Source organism: Amphiura filiformis, chromosome 3 (assembly GCF_039555335.1).
Source record: "Amphiura filiformis chromosome 3, Afil_fr2py, whole genome shotgun sequence".
Classification (NCBI taxonomy): domain Eukaryota; kingdom Metazoa; phylum Echinodermata; class Ophiuroidea; order Amphilepidida; family Amphiuridae; genus Amphiura; species Amphiura filiformis.
Genome location: NC_092630.1, coordinates 79,169,600 through 79,191,847, shown reverse-complemented (window position 1 = coordinate 79,191,847; position 22,248 = coordinate 79,169,600). Strand labels below are relative to the sequence as shown.

Here is a 22,248-nt window from a genome sequence, read left to right as displayed (position 1 = left end):
AACATTCAAAAACATTTGGTGATAACTTACTGCAAATATTATAACATAATGTTATTTAAGTGTTGCCAAAATATTGGGCAAACCATGTTTGCAAAAAATATTTTATGATAAAATTTTGAAAACATTAAAAAAAAACGTTTTAAAACGTTTCCATGACCTTTATATAAATTTATATAACCCGACATTTAATGTTATTAAAATGATTTTATCTAAACCAAAACCCAAAATATAATACGTTTAAAACGTTTTAAAAACATTTTTGTGTTTGCTGGTTTATACACGTGCTTCTTCTCCAAGTTGTTTCATATCATATCATTTTATTTGCCAGTAAAAAACACATACATATAAAATATTGCACAATATCAAAATTACACACAAATATATAAATTACACATGCAAAGATATAAAAATGTAAACCATGGAAGGTCATAAAGCAAGACATTGAATTGACCCATGTTGGAGAACATAGAGAGATGGCATGCCTTAACCAGAAACAAAAACAAAGGACAAGAGAACCCCTTGGCAGGGATAGCCAGATAGTGACAAAGTCACTTTCAAAGTGGCTAAACCTAATTGGTTCCCACAGGAACACAGACAAACTACACAGGGGAACGGGGCAAAGGATGAATCTACCTATATTCTCCAACATTGCAGGGACTCTCTCTGAGTAAATTTGATTCCAAGTCACTGATTCAATGTTATTGTACCAATTATTGATATTAACTCTTTTAGATTTCGAACGAAATCATTTTCATCTGAATCACGACGTCTCTGACTTACAGCCAAGTTGCGGTTTTCTAATTGGAGGCTTTAAAATGTTTTTTTCTGTTGTACATGAGCATGTGTCTAAAGTGTAGTTTGGACAATAGTGCCTAGATTTTCAGCTTCAGGTATTATGCACTTTTTATAAATGCTGAATATGCTATGTGTCTATCATTTAAGGTGGAATTTGAGGTATTTGCTGGAAATATGTATGCAAATTAGTTCATTTGTTATCTAACTATGCAAATTAAAGGTAGCTAGACATTAAATACATGATTAGAGCATACTAGAAACACATTCTGTTCACTCCTGGTTCGAACCCCGGTAGGATACTTCTTATCTTATTACCGTAAACGTTCGCCTAATGGCGCTTTTGGATTCTTAGAAATGTGAGAGCGCCATCCTTGTAAAATCTCAACAGCATGAAGGATACGTGTATGTTAAATTGAGCAACCTGGACATAATGCCTCAGAAAAAAATATCGTGACATGACCCAATACTTTAGGTCACTAGATTAGTTGCTAGAGCAGCAAATGTTTTGGGGTTTCTTCAGGTATTCTTTCTCAAAGTGCCATTGGACTTAATTTGTAAATCGATTCATTTCCATGAACTCCATAGCGCCATTAGGCGAACGTTTACGGTATTCTTTACTTTTGATTTTAACTCGGTTTTATATTTTTCTTAATCATATAGGTTTTATATTAAAAAAATATACTATATGAAAATATTTATAATAATAGTATACAACTGCCATGAAGGTTTCGGTCATTTGAAGCAGAAATAATGACGTAAAATGGAAGAAAAAGAAAGCATCGATTATGTTCATTGTGCTACGGGGGATTAAGTGTCTTAATAAGACATCAAAGAGTCGCTCAAATTTGGCTGATTCCAAGAAGGGAGGTGTTATGAGCGAACCGTGGTTTGGATTCCAGAGGGAGGGTGCCTGTAAGAGGCACGGCCATCAGAAAATGAATAACTGAGATCGCGCGCCAAATAAACTTACTGCAGTAATTTTCCAAGTCTTTAAAACAAATAGACATAGGTGGGAATCGAACCCGGCACCTTCCGGTTCTGAATCAACAGATAGTATCACTAAGCCAACTTCCTATCTGCAATAAAACCTGTGATATTAATTCTTGATAATGTTTAACGGAAAAGAAGTCCCACAACTAAAGTAGCAATCGATAAATCTGCTCACTCAATCATCAAATAATCAATCGGAAAAAAAAATAAATAAATAAATAAATAAATAAATAAAACAAACAAATAAATAAATAAATAAATAAATAAATAAATTAATTAATTAATTAATTAATTAATTAATTAATTAATTAATTAATTAATGTGTCCGTTCTCTCGAGCCCCAAAACATCATTAAATAAATATATAATATAAATATAAATAAATAAATAAATAAATAAATAAATAAATAATACAAAAAGAAATTATAAATTAGTTTTTCTAGGACCTACGCTGGAAAAATAAATCAGCGCATAAGAAAAAAAAAACAGACGCTCGGATTCGAACAAGCGACACTGAGAACAGCAACTGAGAAACCACAATGCCTTAGACCACTCGGCCATAGAAGCACACAGTCTTCTCCATGTCAAAAAATATATATTAACCTTTAACGTTGCGCAATATTGGCATATGACACGGGCACATGTCTGTGGGTAAAGATACTGCATGATAGAAAGGCGTGCAAAGGATCTATCCCTGAAGTTAATGGTCATTGACATTTAACCAATTTTTGCTGAACCATGAAATGGTATCAGCCTATATGAGTGTATGTTAATTACTTGCTTACTTACTTACTTACTTACCAACCATTTGGTCTGATATGTCCAATCTTTAAATGCCATGAAGGTATGAACCCCAAGTGGTGTCAAATAAAAGAGAAAGAAGTAAAGAATATAATAAAAATATTTCCTAAAATCAGAGGTCATCCCTGGGGTCATCCAAGGGGTCACAGGGTCAAAAATTAACCAAAAATGTTCCAATCGAGCTGAAATTTATATGCAATGATCCTTATGACATTCTAAACATGTTTAAAATATCTTAATATTCACTTAAGGTCATAAAGGGGTCAAAGGTCAAGTTGTCAAAAATGCTCCAATTGAGCTGATATTTAAATGCAATGATCTTTATGACATTCTAAACATGTTTAAAATATTCAAATATTCATTTAAGATCATTTAGGGGTCATAAAGGGGTCAAAGGTCAAGTTTTCAAAAATGCTCCAATTGAGCTGATATTTAAATGCAATGATCTTTGTGACATTCTAAACATGTTTAAAATATTTTAATATTCATTAAGGGCATTAAGGGGTTATAAAGGAGTGATATATACATATACCACAATATACTGCCAAATCCCCATGGTTCAGCTATGGTGCGGTAACCGCTCTAGTTTTGTATAGACGAATCCAAGTAGCCAAGTCATGGTCAGGATTTGGTCGGACATCTTTGGGTAGCCCCTAGCACCAACCTGATGTTTTGAGCGTCCAATTGTGCAAATAAAATCCGCCTAACACCTAGAGAAGATGCAAGGACGAGGAGGGTTAATAGAATAATAGCTAATAATATATGTAATGGAGATAATTCCGCAGGTAATCCCGTCGCATCTATTCATACATATAGTCCTTTTGTTCGCAAGTACGTCAATGCATATATACCGCGTATAGTTAATCCGATTATTAATATGTCACTTCAACAACGAATAGACCATGCTGCGTGTTTTGTCGAAGGGTACTGTATTGTGTTATTCTTTTGTCTACCTGTGTTTTCGCGAAAGGTGTAAAACGGGTGATGGAATGCAGTTTAAAATTTCCGCCAAGGCCGAATAATTTCACATTTTGAGTGCATTGTAGCCGACGGCTACCCAACTAAAGGCTGCTAGATGCGTGAATTTAGATTCGTCTATACCAGCTACACTCAACCTATACAAAATTATTAGGCGTTGACGCAATCATGAATGCGGGAAGTATAAAACCATAGTCGCCACTCGTGCACTTGTTTGAGTCCACAGGTATTCCGGAAACAGCATTCAACCCCGAATTCCGAGGTCGATTTTGGGTTGTTACATGCAAATACAAACTAATTATATCATGAAAAAACCCACCAAGAGGACTACGATACTTATTCAGAGCCAATCTACATTCTGTTATTTACAAAAGCCGACGGTCAAAGTAAAATTATAAAAGGAGCAAGACCAGATATCAACGTTAAATCACGGTAAGCCTAAAATCGCATCGAAAACGCAAAAATGCAGTCACAAAATTTATAATATTACTAAATCACCACAACGAATTGTAACGTAGGTATACAGAAAAGAGTTGTATTAGCAATAACAAAGTATGTGCAAAAAGATTTGTCTTTGGCATGTCGCTTTTTTGAAATATCGCCAAAAATATGAAATTTTGGAAAAACGCCCCAAAATTTAAAACAAACACGAACCTTCCAAAATAAATATATATTAGCACTCGGCGGCCCAGTCACTACCTGTCGCTGTGATTTGGGGTAACTCGTTGCTTCCCTTCTCCAGATACCTGTACTTCAAGTTCGCTCATACCCCAGTTTGAGTTTTCCCATGTCTTCTTTAGGGGTAAAAAATCGTCCTCAGCAATTGCGAGCACCAACATGCGAGAAGGGTATACCCCCCCCCCCACACATTTGAACATGAGAGTCCGTGATCATTATTTTTAGAATCCAATTAAATATTCATAGCTGATTGATCATTGATTATCGGTTATCGACTATCGATTAACACCATCTCAAACGCTGCTTACCAGCGTGCTAAGGTAAGACTGCGATGAAATCCGTAGGCATGATGCTCTATGTACTACTGCTGGCTATGATCTTTGCTTTGTTTTTTCTTATTTCATTTGTCTTATGATTTACGAGGTCAGATCTTTAAAAAGATTAAGATTTTCCCATGTCTTCTTTAGGGGGAGAGCCAAAAATATCTGGATGCGCCCAATACACTAAACACACGCCACCGAGCTCACCAGGTGCTATAAACTTTCTTTGCTTCAATTAATTAACCTAATTTATTATTACCTGAATCCCCAGCACTGTTTGGCATAGGCGTAGATCCCGGGGGATGGGGGGATAAACCCCCCCCCCCCCAATATTTTGCCAGGGGGATGTTCCATACAATCACCCCCGGCCCCCCCCCATGTTGACGCTTAACAATGGGTTTCTGACCAAAATATTTGCCAATTTTAGCCCCAAAAATGCAAATTTTCGCGCGCTTTGCGCGCATTTATTCTACTTTTATACCATATTTCATCAGTTTAGCTTCAAAATAGTAAAAAAATTCGGTGCTGGATTGACTATACTTGAAGATTTTTTTTTCTCCATCCCCCAATGTCAAAAAGAAATCTACGCCACTGCTGTTTGGGGATAAAATATAAAAATCCTTGGAGCTATTTTGTGGACAATATTATAACTTTTTATGAACTTGTGAGTAATATGTGACCAGTTTGAACTTCTTTGAGATAATTTTGAATTGCGTCTTGTCGAGTATTTTTCGATATTTTATTCGGTTCGTGCATCACTGTGTTTACGTACTGTTGAATTCATCAGCCATGTACTGTAGGCCTACTTAGTGTTTTTCATGATGTGTCGTCTAACATATTCGAAGGACACCTTGTTATCTATCCGAAAAGGTGTGAACCAAAACCATTCAGCCCAGACAAGTGGAATGAACTAAAACGATTGAACATTGTTAGAAAAACAAAGCGTGGGCGACGAGGTGGAAAGACGAAGGATCCACTCGATTGTCACTAATCAATTACCATCTCAGCAGTTTCTTGGATATGAGAGTGCCACCAAAACAATAAATCCTCACAACCTGATTCGTGTCAAAAAGTGCAATTCAAATACACCCTCTGCAAAGTTCGCTGTTTGGAATGGCCAATCAATTAGGGGGCGTAATAAAGCTTCCGCAATAATTGATCTTGTGATGTCCGAACATCTGGACATTTTTGGCTAACTGGTGATGAAAGAGATAATCGAATTCTTTCTGACTTGAAAAATGCTCTTCCTGACTATGTTATGCATCATGTTCCGCGCCCGAAACGGGCGGGTGGTGGTGTTGCAGTGCTCTTGCGCAGAGGATTTAACATCGTTATCAACCCGTCTTTTCTCGCTAAATCTTTCGAACAAATGGACGTGACAATTTCGTCGAAATCTTCATCCATAAGGCTTTACGTCATTTACCGACCCTATCCATCCAAGGTTAACAAGTTCACAGCGAAGATGTTCTTCGATGAATTTTCTGCATTTGTGGAGACATGTACATCCCTTGCTATTCCATTTGTAATAGCGGGCGATTTTAACTTCCATATAGACGTTCTGGATGATCGCGAAGCTATAATCTTTCGTGAACTTCTTGATTCTGCTTCATTTGATCAACATGTAGACAAACCTACACATCGCTGCGGTCATATGCTAGATTTGGTGATTACGCGCAGCTCCGATTCCATCGTTTAGAATTTGACAATTGATGATACCCTTCCATCTGACCATTTTGCTGCCATTTGCAAGCTTGCTGTGTCCCCGGGGGGGGGGGCACTCACATGTTAAGGTGGTACGGGTATGTGCGGCGCTCAAGGGTCCCTTTTTCAGGCTCTCCGGCAGTTCCATAAGCCCCACATTTGGATCTGCTCCAGTTCTTTCAGCCTCAAACTCTGACAATTGTAGTTCTTTAAGCTCAAATTTGGAAATAATTTAGAAATTTTTAGCTCAACAGCCTATAATTTGGCCCTAATTTCAGTTCTTCAAGCCCCTATTTTGCCCGAAAATCAGTTCTTAGTTCCCAAAGTTTGGCGCTCCGCGCCGCACACCCTACCAAAATTTAAGTTGAGTGCCCCCGGGGCTGTGTCACGTCCACCTGTCACCAAACATCAGTTTCGCTTTCGCAAACTACGTGACATCGATCTCAATGCATTTAATAATAACATCGCTGCTTCGTCTCTCGTGACTGATCCACTGCAGCCAATGACGTTGGGTCCCTCAGCACTCAATTTGACAATGTCATGTCTGACTTGTTAGATTGTCATGCTCCGGAGGTTTCAAGGAGCGTTTCCTTGCGACCTCATGCCCCCTGGTATGATGAGGCGCTCCGTAAAGAAAAGCAGGAACGTCGTCGCTGTGAGCGTCAGTTTTGTAAATCTGGACTTGAAGTACACAGACAAACCTATCGTGATCAGTGCAAGAAATACTCAGCTAAGCTAGAGGAAGCAAAATCTACCATACATTGCAACTGAAGGACTGCGACCAAAAACAGTTGTTTCGGTTGACAAAATGTGTTCGACTGGCTCCGACAGAACTCTTCCCCCCCCCCCCCATGACAGCAATGAAAAGCTGGCAAATGACTTCTCGGAGTTTTTTGCGGATAAGATCCGGAAAGTCAGAGATAAGCTTGACAACATCACTCTGCATCCATCCGTGCCTTCTGAACAAAACCATACCTCAACTTTTAGTAATTTCTGCGAGGTATCTGAAGAGACTATCCATCGTATCATCATGAAATCGCCATCGTGGACATGCTCGTTGGACTCAATTCCAACTTGGCTCCTAAAAGAATGCCTTCATGAGTTACTTCCATCGATTACTAGAATTGTCAATCGTTCGCTCCTATCTGGCATCTTTCCTGCATCATACAAGGTTTCTAGTGTAACTCCCTTGATCAAGAAACCTGGACTGGACGTTAATACACTGAACAACTACAGGCCTATCTCCAACCTGAAGTTTGTCTCAAAGGTTGTCGAGAGGGCGGCTTCAGCCCAGCTTCAAGACTACATGCTTGATAACGAACTGTATGGTGGTAGACAATCAGCGTATCGCAAGCATTTCAGCACGGTGACTGCTCTAGTGCGAGTACAGAACGGTATATTGCGTGCTGTTGACCAGCGTTCTGACGTTGTGCTTGTTCTACTCGATCTCTCGGGCGCCTTTGATACAGTCGACCATCAGATATTACTTCGGCGGCTGAGAGATCGTTACGGAGTCCACGGAAAAGGGCTTGCCTGGTGTACTAGCTACCTTTGTAATCGTCAACAATCAGTTGTTATTGGCGACAGTGTATCTGCGACACACTTCATGAACTGCTCCGTACCTCAAAGATCTGTCGCTGGACCATTCATGTTTACAGTTTATGCTGCTCCGCTTGAAGACTTGATTAGGTCATATGGTGTTGAAACTATGATCTACGCGGACGATACACAGTTGTATCTTGTATTGGATCCTAGTAGCGACGACCAACTTCAACGCCTTGAAGACTGCGTTCGAGGCGTGAAAGCATGGACTGCAGAAAATAGATTGCTTCTGAACGATTCAAAGACTGAGGTGTTGCATTTATCTTCGCGATTTAGCAGGAATCCGACACCAATTTCTACCATCGAAGTGCGCAACCTTGACGCTCATACCTCAAGTGAACAATGTGTGTCGCGCTGCGTGTCTGGCTATCTCCAAAATTGGCCGTATTCGGAAATACATCGACCGTCTTACGGCAGAACGTTTAGTGCATGCATTTGTGACATCCAGACTTGATGCTAACAATAGTCTGCTCTTTGGTCTAACAAGTTCTGCAATTTCTAAGCTTCAACGGGTACAAAACAGTGCCGTGCGACTTGTTTTAGGAGTCAGTGGCCATCGCGTTAATATCAACGATTTACGCCGAAATGAGCTGCACTGGCTTCCTGTGAAAGATCGAATTGTCTTCAAAATCCTTATGATTACATACAAATCGCTGAATGGACTAGCTCCACCTTACCTGAAAGAACTTCTTAACACCTACAAACCGAGCCGCTCGCTTCGGTCGTCGTCGCTTTCTCTCCTTGAAGTACCACGGACTGTAGCAACATCAACGTACGGAGAGCGTGCCTTCTTAGTTTCTTCACCTAAGTTGTGGAATGGGTGACCTCAGCAGATTAGGAATGCCGCGTCACTTGCCACCTTCAAGAAACTGTTAAACACTCATCTTTTTATCAATCCAACTGTTTAATTATATGTGTTTTGCTGCTATGTTGTGCGTGGTATCCAGTTAAGCAGACGTTTTAGTTTTCTCACCTCTGTCGGTTTTTTCCATCCGTTCGGCTTGTTCGTTCCACAGAGGTGATGGTCTGTTATTGCTCTCTCCAACTCGTCTGCTGCCTGGATGCCATGCATGAATCAATTTTGTGCAATCTTTCTTTTCAGATTGCTTATGTTGTTTTTAAGTTGTATGTATATTTCTTTTTGGGCCTATACTAATTATTAGCTTTTTAAATCACGTTTTATCGTATGGTCATGTTTATGAGTGCTGGTTTCACTCTCTGAACTTTGTTGGTTTTTTTATCTCTTTGTATATTTAATGCGGTTTTATCATTGTTTTTATAACCTTTAATTTTGTGTTTTGCTTGAATATTTATGTAAAGCGCTTAGAGGCCTTTTTAAGGTATTTCTGCGCTATACAGGGTGTCTCAATAAAAATAGGCCCTATGGAAAGTGGTACATTACTTAACATATCGGCAGTAAAATAAAAAAATTCTTAAAGATTCAAAAACCATGAAGTGTCTGCTTAACATTGATGCAAAAATGATCCATATTCGTTCACGCGTCACTGAGATAATTAACTTTGCACAAATAGACACATTTTTGGACCATTCCAATGGGATAATACACGTTAACAATAATGTGTAGTTTATTATAAAAGAAATAAAAGGAAACGCCAAGTGTTGCTGAGTAGGAGTTAAAAATCAATCAATCAATCAATCAATTAATTAATCAATCAATCAATCAATCACCCAAATAATGTTTTTTCACACGTTTCTCTTTGGGTTAAGGGCTCGGAGAGCAACATTTGCACAGAAACTTTTGTGGGACCTGAGAGCACATCAGACATATCGAATTGCATTCTGCATACGAGGAATGTCCTTCTGATATCAAATATATATATATTTTTTAATTCGCGATATAACACACATTTTATGCAAATTATTTGTTTGATATAAGTTTGATATCTTTTGTACTTTTGATATTTACCCAGCAAACACAAAACGTTTTCGACTTCATTCGCAAAAGGTTAAAAAAGGTTGTCAGAAAACGTTTAAATGTCGGGTTATATAAAGGGTATATTAAGAGCAGACTTGTAGTGACTCGACTCGAAATGACTCGACTCGACTCGACTCGACTCGAGTTTTGGTGACTCGATGACTCGACTCGAGGCAAGGTGACTCGACGACTCGACTCGACTCGAGGGTTGATGAATCGATGACTCGACTCGACTCGAAATTTAATGACTCGACTCGATGACTCGAGGCTTGTGACTCGAGTCACTGTGGCTGAATCGACTTTTTTAAAAATGACTCGAAAAATAAATTATATCTTAATATTTCTAATAATACCTGCACGTTTTCTTCCACACATCTCAGTGTATTGTGATTCTTATATTTTACAAAGTGGGCTTACTATCTCTCAGCATTTATATGTATGTGTGTACAATGTACATGTATGATTGCCTGTCGATCTGGCTAAAGGATCCACCTTTTTTTTACATGCTTCAAACTTGGCATGGTGGAAAAGTCCACTGTCCATCATTGCTGAGCCTGGCTACACAAAATGTACATGAATGCTACACACATGTCATTGTAACAGCCTGTGCACACACCCCTACATGTATGCTACATGTCTCATTCACACAATGACTGATCAATACAAAAAAAAACCCAGCAAACTGGGAAAACATTTCGAGATACTCTCTTTTTGTGGTGAATTTCAAGTTATCATGTTAAAATATCATTATTATAGCTTTTATTAATCATTTTGATTATTCCCCATCCAAATACACTCCTCTACATGTTGCACACATGAAGAACTACATTGCAATGTGACTGACTGGTGTGAGCATTTCCACCAGCCACATCATGACATGTACTTCTTGTGCCCAGGCTTGGGCTTGTGCATCTGAGTCAAATGAATAGAGAGGTTCTTACCATAATGAAATTTGGGATGTTTATGAATTTTAAAATATCAATAAAACATGGATATAATTATCCAGATGTGCATAATAAGACTCGAAAGCTACATCATTGCTAAATATAATGTTGAAATTAGCAGACTAATGTACCCGAGTCCAGCTTGTCCGAGTCCGAGCCGAGCCGAGTCCATTTGTATCAGAGTCCGAGCTAAGTCCGAGTCCTTTTGTGTCCGAGTCCGGACTCGAGTCCAAGTCCAGGGGTGCCAAGTCCGAGTCCAACAAAAATAAGACCCGAGTCCAGCTCGAGTCCGGACTCGGGGTGAGAGTCCATGCCCGGTGGTGGTGGGAGGGGGGTTCATTCAACTTTAATCTGACAGGTATCTACCTGTTGGCATTGCTTAGTTTGGGTATAACAAAATGAAAAAGGGGTAATTGGGTATACAATTTTGAAAGAAGGGGTCATTTGGTACAACATTTTGAAAAAATGGGTCATTATTTGCAAAAATGGAGCAAAATTTTATATTTTATTTCTTATTTGAAAAATTTACAATACAAATTTGCTGAAAAAGGTCAATTTTAAAGTTTCCGCATAATTTTATGGCATTTTGATGATAAAATTGTAGAAATGTGATGAGAAGGTCACTCACTGCATCACACGTACCACACACCACTCTACCAAACCCCACCCAACACTGTTGACTCGATCAACCAACCAACCGTATACACTTTCTTCAAAAGCCATGTCCATCAGGTTACTCCTGAAGGTAAAAAACTACATGTATCAGACCACCTAGTACCTGTATCAGACAGCAGGCATGTGGGGGTATTTTGTGTGTGTGTGTAGCACACTACATGTAAACTCACAGTTACTTAATTGCGCCTAGGGACAAGGCTGTAGGTATGCCAGGTGAATTCAAATTTGCCATCAAACTGCATCATTTTATATATCAAATTAAAGCCCTTGAGTAAAGAAAGTCAAAACTGAAAACCGTTTTGTCATAGCCCTTTCTGTAGCAAAGTTACATCTTGTCAAAGATTGACTTTCATCTAAAAGATTCAGCTAACAAAACAGCATTTCGGTCATAGACATATCACCTAGACCTATGACTGCCCATCCCTTACCACAGCGGGAGGTGAAGCCCCGTATCCAAGGTGATATTGACGGATTGACAGGGTTACTAGGCACGGAGATAATCACGTACATTCTGACGCTCTCGGTTGCGTGGTTACTGCGCCGTTATCTCCCGCGCCGCGTCAAATGCAACATGTTCTGTATTATCATTATCTGCTTGCTTGCGTCCGGGTATGCGTCCTTGTTCAAGTCGTTGCTAAGCAGTGTCGGGGCTTCACTACGCGAGTCAAAGTCACTGGTCTAGGTACTAGTTTGTCTGGGATTTCGGTGGTGTTTCTAGATCTTAGTCTCATGATGATAGCAGCTTTTCTATGTGGAACTGCTTCAAAATGTGGGTCAAAATCTAAGATTCCATGTGCGAGTGTCTCATCGCCATAAAAAAAATCATATATTTGGGTCAAGTGAAGTATAGACAACATACTAGTATTTATGTAGGTTTCCTTGACCTACCTGTTCTTTTAAATTTCTATGTAAATATGTATTGTGTTTTAGGCAAATTTGGCTGACTAGCAGATAGGTTTGCCTGGCATACCTATACGCTGTGTGCAGTATTACATGTAAACTATTATCCTACTGAGTGGGAGCTGAGATGTATGGTCCAGTGTGCATGTTTCTCTTTCAAGAGCTTAATGGATTGGAAAGTTCCATGAAAGAAGTCTACATTGTAGAAATTTTTATCAATTATTTTATTTTAAATGATAACAAAAATATGATTCTGCTAAGTGACAGATAAATCTAAATAATTTGGTGGATATGTAGGAATAATAACAGGTTACAGATTTGACAGCCCCAATTCATTTGGAAAATGGCCAAATAAGTAAAGTCAACAAATTTGAGATCTATTTTTACATTTTTAGATAATCATTTTACATAGATTTGGACATAATGGACTGGACTCGGACATAGTTTTTTCACTTGCAATATGCCACCTTTAGGCTATAGATTCACTATGACCACCAATATTTGATCTCTTTTTGTACTTGATTAATTTTATTTGTTTATACCCATACCCATAATAGGACCCATACAAGTACTTGAAGTCCCAATTTCCATACCACTACTGGACCAGTACCCATTACTCGAGTCCCAATTTCCGTCCATACTCGTACCCGCATTCCATGGCTCCGTGCCATTACTTGCACCCTATTTTGGAATGGACCCGTACTGAATACTCAAGGCTGGGATCCGTACCCATACCCTTACCCATGACCTGAAATCCGTGACGGGACACGCACCCGCACTCCATACTCATGGCGGGTCCTAATGGCAATACTACAAGTCTGACTGATTACTGATTTCCACAATGCACTGGATGGAGCACATAGATTCATAAATTAATATTATGTACTCTCACTGGGATTTTAATTTCAAAAAGTACAAATTCATGCAAATTGGGCTATCAAGTTGATAGCTGGTATCATGAGCATATAAAGCGTGAAGTGACTCGAGATGACTCGACAAAATATATCAAGACTCGACTCGACTCGACTCGACAGAATGGCCTGACTCGACTCGACTCGACTCGACTGACAACTTCAAATGACTCGACTCGACTCGGACTCGAAGGCTTCATGACTCGACTCGACTCGAGACTCGAGGGCTCGATGACTCGACTCGACTCGGACTCGACTTTCAGTGACTCGACTACAAGTCTGATTAAGAGTATAAAACGGTTTCACAACCTTAAAAAACATTTTTTGATAATATACTGCTCAGCAAACAAGAATGTTTTATAGAAAACGTTTAAATGTCGGGTTATATAAAGGGTATAAAAACGTTTTGATAACATTCCAAAAACATTCTTGAAAACTTGATACAAAGCATTCTAAACAGAATGTTATTTTGGGGTTGATAAAATATTTTGCGAAAAATGTTTGCCCAAAATATTTGCAATAACGTTTTAAAAACGTATTCATGACCTTTATATAGCCCGACATCTAAATGTTATTAAAATGTTTTGAAAAAACATTTTAAGAACATTTCTGTGTTTGCTGGGTTCAAATATTTTAACATAATGTTATTTCAGTATTGACAAAATATTTGGCAAAAATGTGTGCAAGAATAGTTTACAATAACATTTTTTGAAAACATTTAAAAATATTGTTGTAGTGTGTTTTCATACAAAACGTTATCATGACCTTTATATAACCCGACATTTTAATGTTATTAAAACGTTTTTACCTAAATCAAAAGCCAAAATATAACTTATTTAAAACGTTTTTAAAACGTTTTTGTGTTTGCTGGGTAACCATCCTCAAAGTAAACTTCATAAATCTAATGATATGTACTTAGTGTATGTAGCTGGAATGAAGAGCCGACCATCAATTGAACATTTTAATCTTTCATATTAAAGCTATTTAAGTTTTTTCGATTCGATATGTCTGCTCTCAGGTCCCACAAAAAATAAGTGAAAATATCGCTGTTCATACATTTGTCAACCAACAGTAGGGCTGAACTTTGTATTGAAGTAGCTGAAAATTGATTCGAAATAAATTTGTTCCCTCAAAATGAAATGTCCAGGTGATAGTATTGATGGTGAAATAAGCAAAAATCGATAAACAACATCAATAACAGCAAAGAGGCATAGTTGCAGATCAGGCAAGTTATCTCCTACCTAGCAACACTGCACTGGGAGTTAAGGTTTGACACAATTTCAAACTTTTGCGATTTGGTAGTTCACATCATATTGCGAATGGTAGTGAGCTTTGGCAAATATTATATTGATATTACAGATATACTTTTGTAGGTCATGTGGTTCTCGAGTTATGTTGTAAAGAGGGATGAAACAACATCACTTGTGTAAAACGTGCATAACTCATTAACAGCAATAAATCAAGCAAGTTTTCAAAGTATGGAGGTTTCCAAAACATCAAGGTCAGTGTCATTTATTGATTTAGATAATCGATCTTTTGGCTGATTCGACCAACAATAGTCAACCCCTAACATTAATTTCTTCAATCTAAACTACAATGCAGCACATTATTGTTAATGTGTATTGTCCCATTGAAAAGGTTCAAAAATTAGTCTATTTATAGTTTTCCAATATCTCAGTGACGAGTGAACGGATTTTAATAATTTATGCACCAACTATAGCAGACACTTCATGGATTTTGAATCTGCAAGAAAGTTTTAATTTTACTGCTAATATTTTAAGTTATGTCCCTCGATACTCAGGGCCTATTTTTATTGAGACACCCTGTACAACTACAAGCGCCTCATTATGATTATTATTATTATTCCCCGGGAGCTTCCACGTTCCGACTTTATTCGACCTCCCAGTAATGCATTGTGCGGATCACAAGATAAAAAAATTAATTTCGAATCCCGTCACAATAGCCTTGACGCTAGGAACAAAAAAAATTAAAACCAAATTCAATTGATACATTTTCAACATGGCGTGCTTTAGGTTACCAATGCAATATTTGGTCTTCTAGCTAGATAATGCCGGGGATAATGCATGACTTGTAATTTTGTAGTGCATGAGAAAATATAGAAACTATTGTTCTTTATAATAAATTATTTTTCGTACACTTTGAGCATGTCCAGAGGCTTTCATGGTAGAGGCTTTGAACAGATAATTGATTGATTGCTGCAGTAATTTAACTTTTCGTTTTGTATCCTATATAGTTTGTGAAACAGGATCAGAAACCGCTACTGGTGGTGGCCCAGGACCAGATGTTACCCTGCCTGCGATGACCCTAGCCGCTGCAGATGGAACACGTGTACAAGTACAGGTGAAAGCTGCCAGTACTCCAGCAATAGTCCAACTACTACCAGCAGCTCCAAATGGCCAATTTTATCAAATAGGTAAGATGTTAATTCACTCTGAAAGTGTGGGGAGCAGTTTGGCGAAAAACTAAAGTGTTTGCCTTTTGGTTCGAGATGTCTCCGCAAAATGATGAAAAAAAAGATCCAATTTTAGTCGGTTCCGATCAGGATAACGCCCGATTGTCAGTTACACTAGCATGTCTTGTACACTCAGGACGCTGCTGACCACTCTCTATAAATAATAATGACGATTTATCCGCCTTCCGACGCTCAATGGCGCTTGACACAAGTTCAAAAGATCTGAAAAAAGTATTTCAACAACTCCTATACCTTTGTACAGGCGCCAGCCGTTGTTAATCCGTGATGAATCCATACTTTTACTGTAGCGTATACGCGAACGCGAACGAGACTACGCGTTACGCGAGAGCGCGTAAAATTCGTCATGGCCGGAACATGTGTGCGTATGCAAGGTTTACAAGTTGAATTAAAGTATTTTTCAGGCAGCAGCTAAACATGCAGTTTTATTCTGTGGTTTTATTGCTGATATCAACGAAGAAAAAGTTTTTAGGCTGAGTGGCAATGATTAACTGACATTCCTCATGAAATAATCATGTGAACTATACGATCTTTTAGCTTCTTTTCGTTGTTGAAAGGCATTCAATCATGTTTCACCGTTGTTCATCACCGTTTAACAACTCGCATCCGGTGCGTCTGCGTGGTTTACTTCGCTCGCTAAATCGAAGTAAACCACGCAGACGACGCGGCCGCATCGTTGTTTAAGGGATTCAATCTTGTTTCACCGTTGTTCATCACCGATTAACAACGATGCGTCCGCGTCGTCTGAGTGGTTTACTTCGCGAGGGCAGCTTTAGCTGCCGGACGCGAGTTGTTAATCGGTGATGAACAACGGTGAAACATGATTGAATCCCTTTCAACAACGAAACAAGCTAAAGATGTCTATAGTAAAAATTCCAATTGAATGAACGCAGCTTTTAACAGCTGCACTCGATCCAACCGCAATCGTATATTGCGTATTTCAAACTACAACGCGAACGCACGACCTTGGATACAATGCTATCCAATCACGAGTGCGTTGGCATGGTTGGGTCACTGAAGTTTATTTAACAACTATACTCATGCACAGTCGCACACGCTGGCGTACATCGCGCAGTGTACGCAAAAATTTGTCACGCTATTGAAAGCTGCATTCATTCAATTGGAATTCTCACTATAATTCACATGATTCTTTCATTCGGAAAGCCATTGCCACTCAACCTTATAAGAAGATCGCGGTATTTCTCTGTTGAGAAACAGCCTATCAGCCCCGGGATATCAGCAATAAAACTAAAGAATAAAGCGGTAATATTTAGCTGCTACCGTCAAGAGAGTTCATGTTTACGCGTACGTTCCAGGCATGACGAATTTTACGCGCTTATGCGTAACGCGTACGCGTAACCTTGCGTTCGCGTATACGCTACTGGACTGTGGCTTTATCACGGATTAACAACGGTTGGCTCCTGTACAAAGGTATAGGAAGAGTTGTTGAAAACGGTGATGAACAACGTGAAACATGATTGAATCCCTAAATCAACATGGTGAAACAGTGCATGAAAAAACAGCCAAATATAAAAAGAGTCACTCTATTGTTAATATGCATAGTCGTGCTGGAAGTCGATCGATACATGTTGAAACCAACACTTTTCTGAGATACACCTTTTAAAATAATTTCAAATTAATTTTCTCGGTCAAATAAAGAGCAATAATAATAGAGGTTATCCGTGTTCTATAAGCTGCATATCCTATCAACGACTGCTATACCTTGTTTAGGACTTTCAAAAGAAGTACCTACATGTCCAACCATGACTGTTTCAAAATAGCCCGCCAAGAGTCATGCAGGTAACTCCGAGGTCAGGTATTGAATTGTTTTGAATAAGGAATACTACGGGAATCAGCGCCTTTTGTTAGAAGTCACACATGAGTAAAGTGGATAACCTCTATTGTTTTCAGTGATGTTAGATAATATCATAGTGTTTTGCTAAACCTTTTTAAAAACATCTTGGTGTTAAAATTAGGCATGAAATTGTGTCTTTTAGTGTCAGATTTGATTTTTACAACCCTGAACATTTTTTGGTGTTAACTTTTAAAGTTTTAAAGTATTAATATAGCTCGCAAAAGAAAGATTTTTGCCACCTCTATATTGCACTGGTCTATATATCGAGGGTACAGAACCAGAAAGCCGTAACTCACTATGACCAGCTCCTACAAAATGAGCGTAAAGTTGCTTTGCTCTTCAAAATGTTTTTATTTTCTATTGAATTTTGTCATGATTAATGCTCATTCTGTGGTAGCAGGTGATTGTGAGTTGAAACTTTATGGCTCTCAGCCCTCGATATTATAGTTTTGTTAGAATGTCCGTTTTGATTTCATCCATTTTCACTTCAGAGTGCTGAAATTTCCAACTCAGTACTTGTATTTCGAAAGCAACTAGCAGAAATAATCGACATTTCCTTTGCGGCTTGCAGAATCATTCATCCATGGGTAAATTTCAATCTGAAGTGAAAAATGGTGAAATCAAAACAGAATTTCTGACAAAACTATGATATAGCCTCCATTGATGTATGTGCCTTAAAGAGTAGGGGAAACTCCTTCATTAGCGAACTATGTTAGTCCAGAGATGTCACATTTCCGGATTTATCCGGATTTCCGGATTTTGGGGATTTAAAAAAAAAATTCCGGATTTTCAAAAAAAAAAAAAAAATTTTTTTTTTTTTTTTTTTTTTTTTTTTTTTTTTTTTTTTCGCTTTTGGAGTGGCCCTATTGTCTTATCTTTCTACTTCACATATATCAACATCAACCATATTGTCCATGTAATAAAGCCAAAAAACTTTTTTAAATTTTTTAAGAGTGTCTCTTTACATAAAAGTATAGGAAACTGAAAACTTTAAAGCATGTTTTCTGGAAGAAGGAAGCACTTTTTATTAAAAGTGTAGAACAAGCCAGGAGCTTTGAACTGTTCTTTTTACCCTCTGAAATGGCCTTTACTGTGGTGCTAAATGTGCAGAAATCATCTGGCTTCGGGGGGCTTCGCCCCCTCGACCCCTACCGGGCCTTCGCCCCTGGACCCCCCGGCCGTGTTGCGCGAGAGCTTCGCTCGCTGCGCGCGCTACGCTTCGCAAGTTCAGGATTTTTTTGGTCAGCCTGTGACATCTCTGTGTTACTTTGAAAAGCTAAAAAGTTAAAAAACAAAACAAACAAAAAACTCATAGTAAACATGGCAGATTCCTTGCATTTTCTTGCAAAATGACCAGACCCCTTAAATACTAATTCATCATAAACTTCACTTTATAAATTAAACAATATAGATGGGCATGTACGATTTACCGGCCGTGCACCCCCTCCCAAGTACTTAACCACACCAACTTTTATAGATGCCTTTTAGGGTCCTTAAAAACATTCCGGATGTTAACAGTGAAAAAAAAAACCCGACGCTCTCGAGATATTCAAGATGGCCGCCAAAAATTGTCAATTAAAAAAAAAAAAGTCACATATCAGCCACAAAATATGATAAAAGCATAAATAAAGTGACTAGATATAGGTTTACGGCCATTAGAAATTCATTTCTGACATTTTTAATTTGCTGCTGTACATCAAATTCAAGATGGCGGACAAAATGGCCACCAAAGAAGTCAAATTTCTATATTACGTATTGGATAAACGTTCAGATAAAATGATCAGATATTAAAACATGGATAATGTTTCTGATAATTGCACAATTATTTGTGGAATTCCTAGCTTCTCGAAATTTTGCCACTTCTAAAAAAAAGCAACCACTTTTGACAGCCATTTTGAGTTTGATGTACACCAGCAAGCTAGGAATCCCACAAATAGTTTTGCAATGATCAGATCATTTTATATGAACGTTTATCCTATCCAATACGTAAGGCAATATAGAAATTTGACCTCTTTTGGCGGCCATTTTGTTCACCATCTTAAAAAATGTCAGAAATGAATGTCTAATGCCATAAACCTAGTCAATTTATTTATATTTTTATAATATTTATTTATCCTAAAAACTTGCGAAGTTAGATGTAAAGGGGGGTATTTTCAAAGTTCGCCGACAAGCATGAGTACCCGCGGATACACGGAGTGCCGGAACTGTGAATAAAATAGCAATTCGGCGTGATATTACTAGATTTAGCTATATTTCTCCCGAGCTTGGCATTTTAGATGCTAAACATTCACTTACAAACTTGCATATCAATTTGTAAGCGCTCTTTAGCAAATTCATAGTTACAATCGTATGACAAAACAGGTGAAAATAGTAACTTTTTGCACAAGATTTGCAATTTAAAGAAAATTGGCCATTGCTTGTTCTAATGACGCTAGTATATGAACAATATAAGTGTGCTCTTTCATTTAATGACATACAATTTAAAAAATTATTGTAAGCAACACTTGAGGTTTTGACTTTCAAAACCTACATTTTGATCAAAAATCGTGCTTGGAAAGGTCGTTTTCAACAGATTTACCACATTCGCCTTGCTATAAACATCGAATTGGGTTATTTGTTGACCAAGCGAAAAAAGTGTTTTTAGGGGGAAGTGTTAGCTTTCGTTCGATATAAAAAAAATTCTGATTGGATTGTTGATCCATTGATTATCCTTTTCTGGTGCATTGTAGGATAGAAAGGGGCAAATTAGTGATCGATTTACCCCTTTTCTATCCCACAATGCACCAGAAAAGGATAATCAATGGATCAACAATATAGCCTATTGGCAAACAATATAGACAACTCATGACTTACTTGTGCAGATTTTTATATCCGCCACATAGAGCGCACACTTTGCCCATGCTGCTGAACTGTCCGTAGCGAAATGGTAGAGCAAAGCGTGTTCACTGAGTGTAATCAAATGAGCGCCCAAACCAATTTGGGCCATGCAATAGGTTTGTATTGTAGGCGAACCTATGTTTTGTGTGCATGCGAAAACTCAAGCACACCCCGCTTTCACGTGACTTTCGTTTCATCGCTTATTGACAGTAGCCTGCCTATTATAGCGTTAATACGCTGTCAGGTCAGTTACAAACAAAAGGTACCTCTCGATGAATAGCGTTTCGGAAACTCATATAGGCACAAAGGAACAATAGGCGTTACGTAATCTATTTTCTCTCCTTTCTATATATAACCTCCTTGATGTAAACATTAAAGAAACCACCATGAGTTAATCAGCACACTTATGCAGGCTGGATTTGACCAGGGATAATAAGACAACACAATCAGGGGGTGGACATATAAAGCAATTGTTGAATAGGCCTATATTATGTGCTTTTCTGTGACTTCTAGGCCTCAAGCACAAGCAGCTTCAAGCCTTTGGCCAAGGCTACTATTGCTTTAAGTAATGTACGGAATGTTAAGCCACAATATTTATTATTCAAGGTTATGTTTATTCTGTCATCGACCTGACAACAGACACGCCCATGGTATACCCCGGTACAAACAGTTGTAACTTTGTGGAAAATCGCGTTTATGACAAAATAAATACTTTAAGGTATTGTTTTGTTAGTTTCTGTATGGCACATCATACATACACATGTGTTGTGGTCAAAATTGACCCATCTGCCATTCCATGCAGCCAATCCTTTAAGTTCGCTATAAGGGAATCCGCTAGGGACCCCGTTGGCTACATTTTTGGCTTTTTTATGTTTGCTTGAAATCAAATCAGTTAAATCAATTAATTTATTATTAATTCCTTGTCATGCATGTCAGGTGGATAGCAGTATGTTAATGCCAACTCTCAACTCATCTGTTTTGTTGTCTTTATCCACACACAGTTTTGGGAACCGATAATACCGGTTACCCTGGTGGTTCAGGTAATGGAGCTTCCATCGCCAGAGTTGATAATGCGGGAGTTCCAGTGGTTATGCTTTCTGTGTCTAACGAAGTAATCAGCTTGAATCCCAGTGCATATGAAGACTTCTATATCCGGGTTGAAAAAAATGCAGATGACACAGTGAGTGTGGGTGTTAGTAGCGCGATGGATACGGACGATTTTATTACGCTTCCTCCTGATAGCAACGCAATAAATGTATTCCTCGTTGGTTTTGTTGGAGACGGAGATTTCATAGTTTGCGGTGAGTTTACATTCATCAGTTTCTGATACTGGAATTAACTAGATCTAGCTATAGATCTGAACTTAGCCGTTACGCAGAAATGACCCTAAATGACCTTTGACAAAATGACCCTAAACTTTGACATTTAGTGTCATAAATGTTTTTAACATGTTTAAAATGTCGTAAGGATCATTCCTGGTGAATTTGAGCTCGATTGGACCAATTCTAAAATGTTCAGGATGGCATAGGGATCATTTCTGTGCAAGTGGCATTAATATACTATGTTACATAATATAAAATTGCTCTCATGACTTTCAAGAGTCGCCATGGAATGTCTCCTGGTTACATCACTGAACTCATTTCATTTCTCGACATAAATCCTTCTCGCACACTTCGCTCATCATCTGCTCATCTCCTTATAGTTGGGTGATCTAGAGCAATTCCGTGACCGTGGAGAGCGAAGGTTCGTTTCTCAGTGGATTTGTCTTCTATGAAGGTTAATAAAAAAATTTAGC

At 38.3% G+C, this 22,248-nt stretch overlaps 1 protein-coding gene across 1 annotated transcript in view; it reads left to right on the top strand.

Moving 5' to 3' along the window:
- Positions 1–22,248, top strand: part of LOC140147524 (uncharacterized) — a 74,764-nt gene that overhangs the window by 944 nt on the left and 51,572 nt on the right. The window contains exons 2-3 of the mRNA XM_072169306.1: positions 15,485–15,664; positions 21,455–21,754. Of these exons, the coding sequence (XP_072025407.1) occupies positions 15,485–15,664; positions 21,455–21,754 (480 nt within the window). The remainder of the gene's footprint in view (positions 1–15,484; positions 15,665–21,454; positions 21,755–22,248) is intronic.